Source organism: Notamacropus eugenii, chromosome 2 (assembly GCF_028372415.1).
Source record: "Notamacropus eugenii isolate mMacEug1 chromosome 2, mMacEug1.pri_v2, whole genome shotgun sequence".
Classification (NCBI taxonomy): Eukaryota; Metazoa; Chordata; class Mammalia; order Diprotodontia; family Macropodidae; genus Notamacropus; species Notamacropus eugenii.
Genome location: NC_092873.1, coordinates 503,595,715 through 503,608,899, shown reverse-complemented (window position 1 = coordinate 503,608,899; position 13,185 = coordinate 503,595,715). Strand labels below are relative to the sequence as shown.

General features: G+C 40.7%; 1 protein-coding gene across 1 annotated transcript in view; it reads right to left on the bottom strand.

The window, feature by feature from the left end:
* Nucleotides 1-12,736, bottom strand: part of BTBD8 (BTB domain containing 8) — a 145,154-nt gene extending 132,418 nt beyond the window's left edge. Inside the window, 4 exon segments of the mRNA XM_072649072.1 lie at nt 4,647-4,844; nt 9,898-10,037; nt 10,039-10,068; nt 10,880-12,736. Coding sequence (XP_072505173.1) covers nt 4,647-4,844; nt 9,898-10,037; nt 10,039-10,068; nt 10,880-12,418 — 1,907 coding nt within the window. The 5' untranslated portion in view covers nt 12,419-12,736.
* Between the last annotated feature and the right edge of the window lie 449 nt (nt 12,737-13,185).

Genomic DNA, 13,185 nt, shown 5'->3' with positions numbered 1-13,185 from the left:
GGCAACTATTATATTGTTAGTTTACATTTTTATGTTATTTCTTTCAAAGAATTTAAAATATTTCCTCTAAGCTACATTTTGGCAGTATGTCAGCCTTGCCTTTCTTCTCATGAACTGCACTTTGTACAATGTAATGCAAATTGGAAAATTTAAGAGCAAACTCTATATATTTCATACTCTAACCCTTAAAAGAATCAGTTACTCTAAATTTTCTTTGATATTTTAATATATATAATATTAAAGTCTACAATCAACATAATGGAATGTGCAACTCAGACTGAAATACAGAAGTTCAAAAGAAAAAACAAAAAGGGACAAAGACAAGCAACAAAAAAAATAGGAAAATTGCCATTATGATAAATTATTACAAACTCACATTCATAAAGTGTTTTAAAAATAGCAAGAAGCCAATACATTATAAACAAATGAATTATTTTCCTAGGGAAAAAGAGAAAACAGAATAGGCTCATCTTCTAAATTTATCAACACTTCAGTCACCCACCCCCATTAGCGTTCTTGTTTCTTGGATTCTTTTTTTAATTATTTTTGAGTTGCCTTTTAAAATTCTGTAACAACACGGTAAATTCCACTTGAGTCCAGAGTTTTCAGAGTTTTTAAGGAGTCCTGGGTGATAGGTTACAGTACCAACATGGATAAAATTATTTTGTAGATGGTCCATATTGTATTTCGAATACTGCTTTCTGTACTTGGGAAGTAGTAAAAAACTAGAAACAAAGTAGATACTCATTTTTAGAGAGTAGATTAACAATGGAGTACATAAAAAAATGCAATATTACTTTGCTACTAGAAACAATGAATATGAATAATAGAGAAGAATGGAATTTTTGCTAACTGAAACAGACACAGAAAGCAATGTAAACATCACAATATAAATCTAAAGAACAAGAACATACTAAAACAGAACACTGTGTCACTGCAAAGATAGAGCCTGACCCCCCCCCCCCCACCCCCCATTCCCACATCAATTAGAAAATGTGCTTTTCTCCCTGGTTCATAAAGGTGGAGGACTACAGATGTAGGATACCGCAAGTACTGTTAGACTTGGCTGACATGTTCATTAGGTTGCTTTACTGCTCTTTTGTATTTTTTTGTTCTCTACCAACTGTAGGGAAGAGAAGGAAGGACATATTGGAAATTGAAGATGATAGGAAAACAAAAGATATCCAAAAAACTGAAAAATAACATGTTATCGTCTTTTCGTAAATGGAAAAAATAAGAGGACAATTATATAGGCCATTATAAAATTAATTTTTCTGCTACTCTTGCAATCCTTATGGTCAACCTGCAATTTTTTTAATCTGATGCTCTACTTATTGAATTAGTTTATAATGACCTATATAAATTATAATAAAGTAAAACCGAACTAAATCAGAAGAGGGCAAAGACAATTGCAAAGTGCTCTTTTAAAAATTAAAAATTCAAAAAGATTAATTTTAAAATCAACTTATGACTTCCAATTTATTTTCAAAGTTATAAATTAATATTTAAGTTGAAACATATTAATTTAAAATATAGTTTAAGATAAGCCTATACCACACAATAAAGAATCAAAAATATAGGAGACCTGTTTGCCCTGGGACCAACAGCACTATTTGTCCAACTAAGAATCATACAGATATGCATAAAACATGGTAAATTAAAAGCTAACAGTATTTGAATTAATGAGCTTTTATTATGATGATAAAGATTTCCCCCCAAAATTTAGGCTATATTCTTCAGGAAAAAAATTAAAAACCTATAGAAACAGTATTATTACACACAATATATATATTGTACTGCATTTTATTAATGCAATGAACAGAGAGATGGCCTTGGAACCAGAGAAACCTGGATTCAATGTCTACCTCACAAACAAGTCACTCTACTTCTACCCTCTAAGACTAAATTATGGATGAATTGCCCATTTATAATGGTAAAGTTGTCAGCAATGGGAAGTCCTGACTGATGAAATTACAAAAGTGGGCTCATCTTCAAACAAACACATGCACACACACGCACACTTCTGTCCTATAGTTAATGTTTTATAAATTACTTTTCCCATGGGTAAATACTGTTACAACTAGAATCTAACTACTGTAATCTAAGCAAATAGACTCAATGATTTTATGTCCCCAGAATAATCCTAATAAAGAACTAAAAACAATAACCATATATTACAGGATAATCTAATAAATTAGGCCTGACAAAGAAAATTTTGTTAATATACAGTATTCTAATAAAAACTACTAATTTCCTAAATCATGAATGTGAAACTATCTTTAATTTTTTAAAATTTAAATAGCCTCTCAGTTAACATAAACTAAATTTAAATTACTCATATTATATAATATATCCTCTCCCTGGCTAGAACGAATGGAAGTCAGAATTCTTGAAACTTAATCCTGTTACCTTTAACAAAGGATCACTTAATTATTATTTATTACACTTCTTCCTGAAGAAAAAGTAACTAACATTTCACATTGGTACTACAAAAACTAGTAAAGCACTTAAAAATAAAACTACTAAATGAGAAAATTTACCATTTTTATATGTGCATAAAAATAAAAATGCTGGCTTTCTATATGTACCTTTTCTACCCTTTTCCTGCTTTAGAATCCTCAAGTATGATTAAGTAATCTGCATTTATTCTGATAAGTGTTGGAACTGTTTGGTAAAAACTATGTACTGTTCTGATTTTTCCCTGGAGAGTTGGATATACTCTAGAGATTTACTTGCCTTCCAAAGGAAACTGGAAAGTTGAGAACCAAGTAACATGGAATAAAAGCACTGACTGTATTATTATTCAAGTTCTTAGAAAAAATCACATGTGAAGATATTATTAAAGAATGGTATCTACAAAATTCTGGCTATATTAAAAGATAAGCTTTACTAAGTATCACTTTTTGTAACTACTGCTAAAAGATGAGAAGCAGTTATCAATAGGGTATGATGCAACAGTTCATTTCAAAAATTAAAAACGCTCAGCATCAAATATGGCCTTATATAAAGTGATAAGTCTTCATTATAAACTGTTAAAGTTATACGATCATTTATACATAGTCTCAAATCTGAAAACAGCCCAACAGATCATTTAATTCAACTCATGTCACTTTAGAGATTAAGAAACAGATGATCAGAGAAGTTAATATATGTGCCCAGGATCATTCAGCTAAGTTAGTCAGAAATGCAATTAGCACCTAGACCCAAGTACCTCAAAAATCTCTTGGCCCAGACCTCTTTATACAACGTAATGTTACCCATAACACCATACACACACACTTAAATTTGTTAGGTTTTAACACATAAAGCAAAAAATTTTATTAAAAAACAAAAAGCTACACTATTTTTACCTGTCTCATTAGTTTAAATAAAGTGTTGATCAGTCCCAAACAATTTCTATTAAACTGATACCCAGCACTTGCAGGAATCTGAAATAATAATAATTACTAATTTTTAATGGCCTACTAGCATATGTAAATTAAAAGTTTTTATATTGAAAATATTTCAGTCCAAATTTAAAGATGAACTGACAAAGAAAAAAGCCTAGCATTTTCTATTACATAAGCCTGAAAAATAATTTTTTTAAAAAACCACATTTGAGGCTACTATTAAAAAATAAATTTTATCATGCTATTCTTGCACATGGAAATGGATAGAGTTAAGTAACTCTTGATCTAGTTTTATGAAAGCTTCAAAGAGAAATCGAAAGTAATAAGAAAACATAGATTCCCTCACATTTATAAATCCCATTGGAAAGTTGACCAATTCAAGAGTTCAAAGTGAAGAGCAAGAATTTGGTTTACTATATATTTTAAGTCTATTTATCCAAAGACGTCACTAAAGGCACTAGAATTTTGATAAACAGAAGCAGATAAATAATATATACAGCAACTAAATTATATCTATAATTCCTTTAAGACCTTAAAATAACACAAAAATATAAATCACACCCAACTCCTATTTCAGATGAATAAATAAAAACTGAGTTTTGTCAAATAATACTTCAATAAACAAATGACAAAACAGTTTAGTTCCATGTCTGTTATTCATGGGGAAAAGGGGAAGCATCTTTAGAACAGCATTAATTTCTAAGTTTATGCGAAAAGGTAAATGGTGTTTTCAATCAATTAGTTAACCAAATTCCCTGAGAATATAATGAAATATTTTCTGGTCAACTATTTTTAAAGACCTGAGGATTTCCATACAGAAATCTCTAAACATTTCTTAAAGCATGTTCTTTAGAGAGTCAAAATTCCTATCAGTTTACTTCCTTTTTTTAGAGTAAAGTTTACGAAGTTACCCAAATTGCTAAAAGCCAATTACATTCGCTTCTTAACTCATTCTTTTCTATTTCACACAAACTATGAGGAAAAAATCAGTTTTATACCTGTAAATGTTTATAATTTTAGGTTTAAACCTCTAAATCTCAATATTAAAAAAAGATTGCACAGTTTTATCATTCAAGCTGTCAAAAACATACCAAGACATCTTTTTGCTCCCCCAAAATCACTATTACTTCACCTATATTAAGGTGACTTGAAATTTAATGGAATGTCAACAAAATGACCTTTAAAAAAAAAATCATGAAATTGGACAATGTTTAAAGAAAAGTATGAAATGAATGAAGATTGGGAAAACATACTTACTGTAAAAATGTTCTAAATTCTGAAGGTTCGAAGTTTTCCACAGCAACAGGAACATGGTTCTCCCAATTATTTAATGTTTTTCCAACAGTGTAAAAATAGAAGTCTGGAACCCTTGCTAAAAGCACAGCTTTGTGAGCTTTAAATAATGTAGGACCTATACAAAAAGTGACATCTGTATGGATTTCTTCTCTTAAAAGCCTGTTAAGGATAGGAATCACAATTCAATTACTTTTAAAACTTAATATGCCAAATATTGGTCTTAAGTCTTGCTTTTCTTTCATAAAAGATAACATGAAAAATGCATTTTCAACCTAATACATGAAAACATATTAATCCAAAAATGAGTTATTTCTAATTCAGGTGTAGAAACTTGACATAATCTTTTCTTAGAATTGAAATTTTCATCTTAGAATATACAAAGGTAAATTCACTAAAATAACAGGTAGAGAATTCTTAAAAGGAGCATTTCATCTTTAAATTTGTTGTTAGATGAGTATCATCATTTACATACAAATATTGCCATACTCTGCTTAATTTTAAATTCCCTGTTACCTCTAAATTTTGTATTCCTGATAACTTAAGTACAACTTCTTAAAGGTTTCTATCTAAAAACATAGTGCTAAAATAGTAATAATAACAGCACTATACAGCTAAAGTCATGCTGAAATTGAAAAAGAAGAAGACCAGAAAGGCCAAATGCAAAAAATGTAAGTCTTAAAAGTCCAATGGTTTAAATAAGTCTATAAACAATATGGTTTAGTATAGAAAAATTGACAATGAATTTTCCAGATTTAAAAGTCTGATTCTTAAACATTAAAAACTGTATTTGAAATTAAATACTCATTAAAAAGAATCCAACAACATTAAGTCTCATGTTTTCCCTTTGCCTCTGAAGTGCCACTGCAATATTTTTACCTGCTATTGAAAACAGATGTCACTATAATTTAATATCACTGCAAAAATGTTTTGCCATTTCTCAGGTTTGGTTATACTGAGGACCAAATAATTATTCTGATGCACAATCAATACTTAAATCTAAAACTAGCATTATAATAGTCTTCTTATATCACTGTCTTTTAAACTTTTATCTTTAAATAGATGTTCAATAAATAAATAGCTGTTGAATGAATCCATTACATAAATACCAAATAATCTTCATAGCACTATGTTCCTCTCTGAATATTCTCCATGGACTTCTGTATTGCAATGATACAAAGTACCGTTCATATCAGTAAAAAGTGTAGAGACAACTGGAGAATTCATTACTACAGAAACCTATTTGTTACTTTATAAACAGGTGATACTTTGCATGTCAGCTTTTGCTACACTTTGCTCAAAACTACTGTTAGAAGTTTCTTCTGTATACAGTATTCCATACTCTGATTACTCAGTAAGTCATATAAAACTTTTCAAATATTCCATTTTCTTTTTCAGTGACAAAAGGCTATGGTGCGCTTCTGACTCTTTCATGACCCGTCTGGGCTTTTCTTGGCTGAGATAAAGGAGCGGTTTGCCTTTTCCTTCTCTAGCTCATCTGACAGATGAGGAAACTGAGACAAACAGGGTTCAGGGACTTACAGAAGGTCACTCAGCTCTTAAGTGTTTGAGGCCACCTTTCCGCTGGCAAGCCCAGCGCCCTATTCGCTGTGGCATACCCTCAGGCCCTTTGACAAAAGGCAAGCTTTCTTTTCACGTTGCTTTCTTTATATCCCCTTTTCTGAGCCGGTGGGGAAATCACAGTGATGACTACAGAGGGTTTGCATGTAATAACTGCTTCTGGGCTAATTTTAGCCTCAGAAAGCCTTTATTTCCACAATGAGACTGCTTCTCCGATTCCATTCCGAGCTTCGGACAAACATCCTTCAGGACCTGATGCAGCCCTGTGCCACACCGCTCTCAGCGAGCTCACAACAGGATTAAGACAAGGCACTGGGTGACGGGCAAGAAAGAGAAAGCCCGAGGACAAAGACCGCGACAGCGCGACGCCGCCTCCCCGAGATTCGGGTCCCCAAGGTCAATGAAGCTTAGGGTTCTACAGCGAATGACACGGACGGGTCGTGACTGCGTGCACTACGTCATCCGAGATCACAGGCCGCGGGTGAGGGGGGAGCTACAGGTGACTCCGGGGACGTGAGCCTGCCCCCCACGCCCGGAAAGGAGCGGCTGCTGGCCCCGGAGATGCCGGGCTGCGGACTGCCGGGCCGGCCTGGAGAAGCCCCCGAGGCAAGGACCCGGTGGGCCTCCGACACCGAAGCGTCCGTACAGCGAGGCAGGGCTGGCGAGGACCCAATGCGGCGCCCCCTGGAAAGCGCCTGGCCCGTTCTCGGGGTACCACGTTCGAGCATCACTGGCCCACTTGTTTTGACTGACTACGTGTTTTGCCTTCTTCGGGTCCCTTTACGCTCCCCCAAAGCACCGGCTCCCACGCCAAGAGCAGCAGCGAGTCCCCCTCCTTCCCTCACTCACAGAAGTCACTTTTCTTTGCCTAACCCATGTCCACCAGCTCGGGAGCCGGAGGCCGCCCCAAGGGCCGCGGGCCACCCTGGGGCGGGCATCGGCCTTGGGCCCCGGGGGAAGGGTGGGAGTGAGCCGGGCCCCACTCGGGCGAGCGTCGCCTGGGGGGGTCGCTGCACGTGGCTCTTCCCCGGGCGACCAGGTCAGGAGGGAAGGTCTGCGGGCTCCGCCCCCTCCGCCCCCCCCCCCCCCCCCCGGGGCCTCAACAACCGCTACAGGGCGCGGGTCCGAGCCGCCGGCCGTGGGGGAGGGGCCGGAGCCAGGGGGCGCACGCGCGCAAGCTCCGGGCCGCAGAGGGCCCAGCCCACCCCCGTCGCCTCCTACCTGAGGAGGTCCTGGCTCAGCTGCTCCGACACCAGGGCCCGAAGGCGGCGACGCTCGGCCACCCCCCTCTTGCAGGCCCCCGGGGGTCCCTGAGGGCCTGCGCCGCGCGCCCCGCACCGCGCCATGACGATTCCAAGCCGGGCGTCGCAAGCCCGAGCCGAGCGCCGGCTCTCAGGTCACCTGAGGTAAGGGGGCGTTTCCGGTCAGCCCCCCGGATGCCGCTGCCCTGGTGACGTAAGACAAGGAGCCAAGTGGGCCGCTATTTGTGGACGGTCTCTTACTCCGAGCGGGCAGGGATGACGAACCTCGCGGACCCCAAGCGTTCGACCAGACCGCGGCCTCACGTGATTCTCCCCTCGGGCCCGTGCTAACGCAAGCGTGTTAACTTTGTTTACCTTTTCCTGGGAGTGCCCGGGGCTCGGGGGTGGGAGCAGAGCGGAGACGTCTCCCTATTGGTCGGCGTGTCAATCGTTTGCGTTAACGAGCCAGTGAGGCGCGTGCCTCGGCGCTCTTTGCCCCGCCCCTCGGGCGGGAGGAGGAGTCTGCACGTGCTCTCTCCTGCTAGCCGGAAGCGGGTTTTCCGAGCCTCGAGTACCGACTCTTAAAGCAGGGCAGCCCCCCTGCCGCGTAATGCGTCCCAGAAGACCACTGCTACCCTACCCTGGTGGCCTGGAATTGGCGTCTTGCTCGTGTTTCGGAAAGAGGGCGGTTTGCAGGGGAGGGGGCAAAGTCCAGAAAGCTTCGGGGGGGGGGGGGGGGGGGGGGGAAGTGGGAAGGCTAGGACTTATGGCCCCGACCTCGCTGAGCGGGAAACTACGTAGCAATGGATGTAATTTAAAGAGTGCTGTGTTTTTAACGGGCAACCGCATGGTGAAGTGGATAAAATGCTGGGCTTAGAGTCAGGAAGAAATCTGGCCTCGGACCCTAATCAGCTGTGTGACCCTGGGCAAGTCACTTTACCCTGTCTGCCTCCAGTGTCTTCCAAGAAAACCCCAAATGGAGTCACTGGGACTTGGACACGACTCAACAAATATTTTTAATCGATTGCCTTCCCCGGGGAAAAAGGACAGTGGGAGAGAAAAAGACAATAATCCAACCAGTTAAGTTTCTTTCAACAGCATGTGTGAAAATTGTAGAGCTTCATAACCAAGGAGGCTGGGGTTAAAGAATTTCTCCTCTTAAACTGGCCAAGAAATTATATTCCCTGCCGCCCCTCATACACATGAAACATATTCCAAATAATGAAAATCTTTGAGGAAAATTAAACCCTATAGTTAATCCTTGTCCGTGATAATCGAAGAACCACCAGGCAAATAAAAATAAACCCCATAAAATGTAAGTTAGCTTGAGTTTATGGGTAGTTTCACATATGTCTTTATATCCCCAGGGTGTAGCACAAAGTAGAAACTTAAATCCTTGTTCACTGACTGACAATAGAAAATATTAGATAATCCAAAAACATTTATAATTGACTTTGGAATGAATTGGAAACATTATACCCAAATGGGAATATAATAGGAAAAGTACTTTCACCATTTGGTTACATAATAAAAATGGCAGGAATACAAATGAAGGACAAAAATGCAAAACTTGAACTATGATACCCATTCAGATTTTAGCATAGCTCATTTAAAAATACATTTGGTATGTCCTGTGCTTCAAATTGAAAATGAAATTCAAAGCTATTTTAAGTATATGAAAGAAAAAAATATGAGTCTTGATGGGATCTTAATGTATTCACCAATCTACAGTAAACCTTAAAGATATAATTCTACCCAACCCTACTCCTATCGCCTCCAGGCTGTTTTCGTGTCGGCTAATGAAGGAGCAACTTATTCTCAGGTGCTCTGGATTAAATAGCAGAATGGGGTCGAGAGTAGAATTAATTTCTAAGACCAGAACTGATCTCATTTTTAGACAAAGTAAGCCACTTTTCTAGTGGTGTAAGTTGAGGGGGGAAAGGAGGACAAATAACCCTGGGGGTGGAAGTGGGAGATCATCTCCCAGAGACCTACCTAAAATTCTACCACTGAGATTCACTCCTTTGTAAGTTTTATCCTCTATGATCCTTATTAATGATGCACTCTTAACATATAAAGGATTTTATCAGATTTTTAGACTGGGAGAGAAATCATAAAGGCATTGTGCACCTGAAATGAATGAGATGGAGACAAGAGTTTAATGGAATAAGGAAAAAGATGAAGACAAAAGATGCCATCTCCTACTTTAGCTTGTCCTGTCCTAGGGCCTAATCTTTGTTTGGCTTTCATGACACTCACCCATCATATTTAAAGACAAATACTCCTTTAAAGAATCCTACTCCCATAATCTGGTTTAAGAGATGTGCTGATTGAATTTTCATTAAGTGGAGAAGGACATTATATAATCTTTTGAATAGGCACCATTTATTAACCTGTTTTTATCAGTCCTCTCACTTCTGAAAGTTCTATTTTAGGGGAATTGATGAAGTTTAGATTTAGCACAGACTTCCCCACTGAAGTTTACAATCCATGAAATTGGCTTTTGAACTTTGTACAATGGCTTCTTTTCCAAAGCAGTTTTGACTGTCATCTTCCCAGTTCTTCTAAAAATAAATGAAAATAAACAAATCCTTTTTCAGTTCAATATGTATGCTTGCTCCTAGCACTCTTGTATTATTTTCAGTAACTTCATTGGTAATGGCACATTAGGCATGTATTGTCATTATTGGTACACAAGGTGGATCCTTTGCAAACCAAAGTCTAAGTTTTTGTTCCCTATTTCTGTCATTCAGTAATGACAGAAGGCGGCCTTATATAGTTGAAACCTGTTTCAACTCATTTAAACAATAGATTTATGTTTTTATTTTATGCTGTGAAATAGAAAATTTGTCAGTCTGGATCAGAGAGAAAAAGGAGACATGTCTGTTAAAGCCCCTCTGGCTTGAAAAATACTGGGGGAGTTCTTAATATAAGGTATAATAATCTTAAAATAACTCTGCTAATATATGTTGGGGGTGTGGTTGAGGTGCTTCAGTGAATAAGAGTGCTCCTCCACTCAGAGTTTAGGCACTACTCAGAACTTAAATATGCTAACAACTACATCAGATGAACATGTTTTTGTGAAACTGCTTCCTAATTTATCTATCACCAAGATATATTAATGGCAATCACTAGGCCTTCTTAGGAGAAAGTTGGTATAATGAAAGGACCAAGTAAAGTACAAGCACAATTTAAATATCAATTAATACCTGTACAGCGTAAAGTAAAAGCTCTGGAGTTTTTCTCAACGAAAATAAGTTTTCAGTTATCTTTTTTGTCTGAGAAACTTTCATCAACATTTTCTGGGCTGAGATTGTTATCTGAATTCACTCTTGTAAAGGTAATGTCTTTTGGTAATGGAACCACGTGGCTCGCTTGGAGTTCTAAGTATGTAGTAAACAATCTGGCATATTCTGGATTTTTCATAGCAAAACTTTTGAATTCTGAATAGGAAATGTGATTTGAATTTTCTGTGGCTATTTCCTGGAAGAGACTTGAAACTTCAAGGTTTCTAACGCCAAGAGATGCCTGTAGAATGCTGGCAAACTCTTTCTCTGTTATGTAGCCATCCTCATCAACGTCAAAGAGCTTAAAAGCCATATGGATAAGGTCTTCGGTGTTGGCAGGATTGTACAGGACAGAGAGCCCAATCACATATTCTCTAAAGTCTATGGTACCGTCATTGTTCCGGTCAAAGAGTCCAAAGAGTTGCTTCAGGGTATCAGTAACTGGAAGCATCAAATACTTGGCAAACTCTTCAATTCCAATCCTGCCTCCTTTCGAGTAAGTCGCAATCGTTGCATATTCATCCAAATGTTTTCTGACAGTATCCCAATCCAAATTCAACTTCTGGCTAATTTTGGTAAATTCCACCAAGCCAGCTTCCATAGGCAAGGTCAGCTTTCCTGCCGATATCATCAATCTGCAGTCTTCATAGGTATGATCCGTGACGGGCACTTGTAGGGCATTGGCCATGACATTCCTTACTCTTCTGGCATAAAGGGCAGGATCATTTTTCTCTTCATCGTCGGGGATGTAAACGGGCATGAACTCCAGTTCCATATTTGTGAAAGGCTGCGTGAGGGTTAACAGGAAGAGCTGGAGGGCCGAACTGCCCTGCCACGTCCAGGTCACTGTGTCTAGCTTGTTGGGGTATCGCAGCAGCAGCGGCTGCACCGGGACTCCGGGAACGAAGGCTCCCGGTTTGAAAGTAATCAGGCACGAGCGGTTGGTGCAGGTGGCTTCAGGGAAGATCAGAATCTGTGGCCAATACCCTACGGAGGTGGCTCGCTTTTTAATCTCGTTAACCGTGTTCTTCCTGGAATCTGGGTCTGTGCGGGACACGAGCACGGGTTCCCCAGCCAGCAGTAGCCTGCCAACGAACGGAAAGTTGGCGTTCTCCTCCCGAGACACAACGGACGGCAAGCCGGCGATGACCCAGGCGATGCTGTCGAAGAAGGTGGAGTGCGGGGCGGCCACGAAGATGGGCGCCTCGCGGGCTCTGGCCGGCACCCCCTTCACCCTCACCAGGAAGCCCATAAGGAAGAAGAAGATGTGGCCCAGCACCCGCAGGAGCCGGCGGGTGAGCCGCCGCCTCCACATCTTCACGGGCTGGGTCAGCTTGGTCGGGTAGAAAGCGGTGGCCAGGATGACCAACGGCCAGGAGAGCAGGACCAGCAGGAACAGGCAGATGAAGCGCACGGGCAGCAGGAGCAGGCCGCCCAGCGTGATGCAGACCCAGCGCGACGCGCTCAAGTGCCTCTCCTTCACGAAAGGGTTGTCCACCGGCGGCGGGAACAGCGACCGCTCTCGAAGGCCACGCAGGGTTTGGGGCAGCTGCTCCAACGGCAGCTGCAGCAGCCCCTTCTCCAGCTGCCCCTGAGGCAGGGTGGGCCTCTCTCGGGTTAAGCTCATGGCTTAGCCAGGAAAGGCCAACGCTGAGGGACCCGGGCGCACCCAGCCCGACGCCTGCCCATCCAGCCGCTGTCCACCCTGCGCTCTGCCGAGCGGGAGTCTGCGGACCCCAACCTGCCCACCTGCGTCTGCGCAGGCGCCAGCCCTGCTGGCCACGCCCCCCCGCCAAGAGACCGCCCCTCCCCCAGAGCCACCCAGCTCTGCATTGGGGTGAACATTGGGAAACATTTAAAGTCCAAGTTTTGTTAATCTGTCTGAAACAGGGGCTGCTAACCTGTTCATGTCATAGTCCCCTTTTTGTCACTCTGATGAAGCCTGCCTACCCCTTCTCAGAATAATATTTTTAAAGTCACACAATATGTAACCTTAGTTGATATGGGACTCTCTCCTGGCCCTTGAAAGAAAATGTCCTTTGATGTCAGGGGAAAACAAAGGAGGAAGATGAATGAGATCAACCCCATGTCAGGTTACTGAAGGAAAAGACTCTGGGAAGGCAGTCTGCACCATATTCCTATATCCAACTTGTTACATTAGAGTCTTTGGGGAATTTCCCCTTAGTGAGATCTAGGTTCTTTCTCTCTTGGTTGACCTGAGTTATCTCACCCCCTCCATGGGCAAGTACCTTCACTCTGTATTGTCCCATATATATTCTTGTATGTAGCCTTTCTCCGATTTCTGTTTTGCTATTAATTTGGTTTTCTCAGCTAAATTCATTGTGGAATTAATATTTAGAGCGAAATGGGGTCAAGCCTTGGATATAGAGCTTG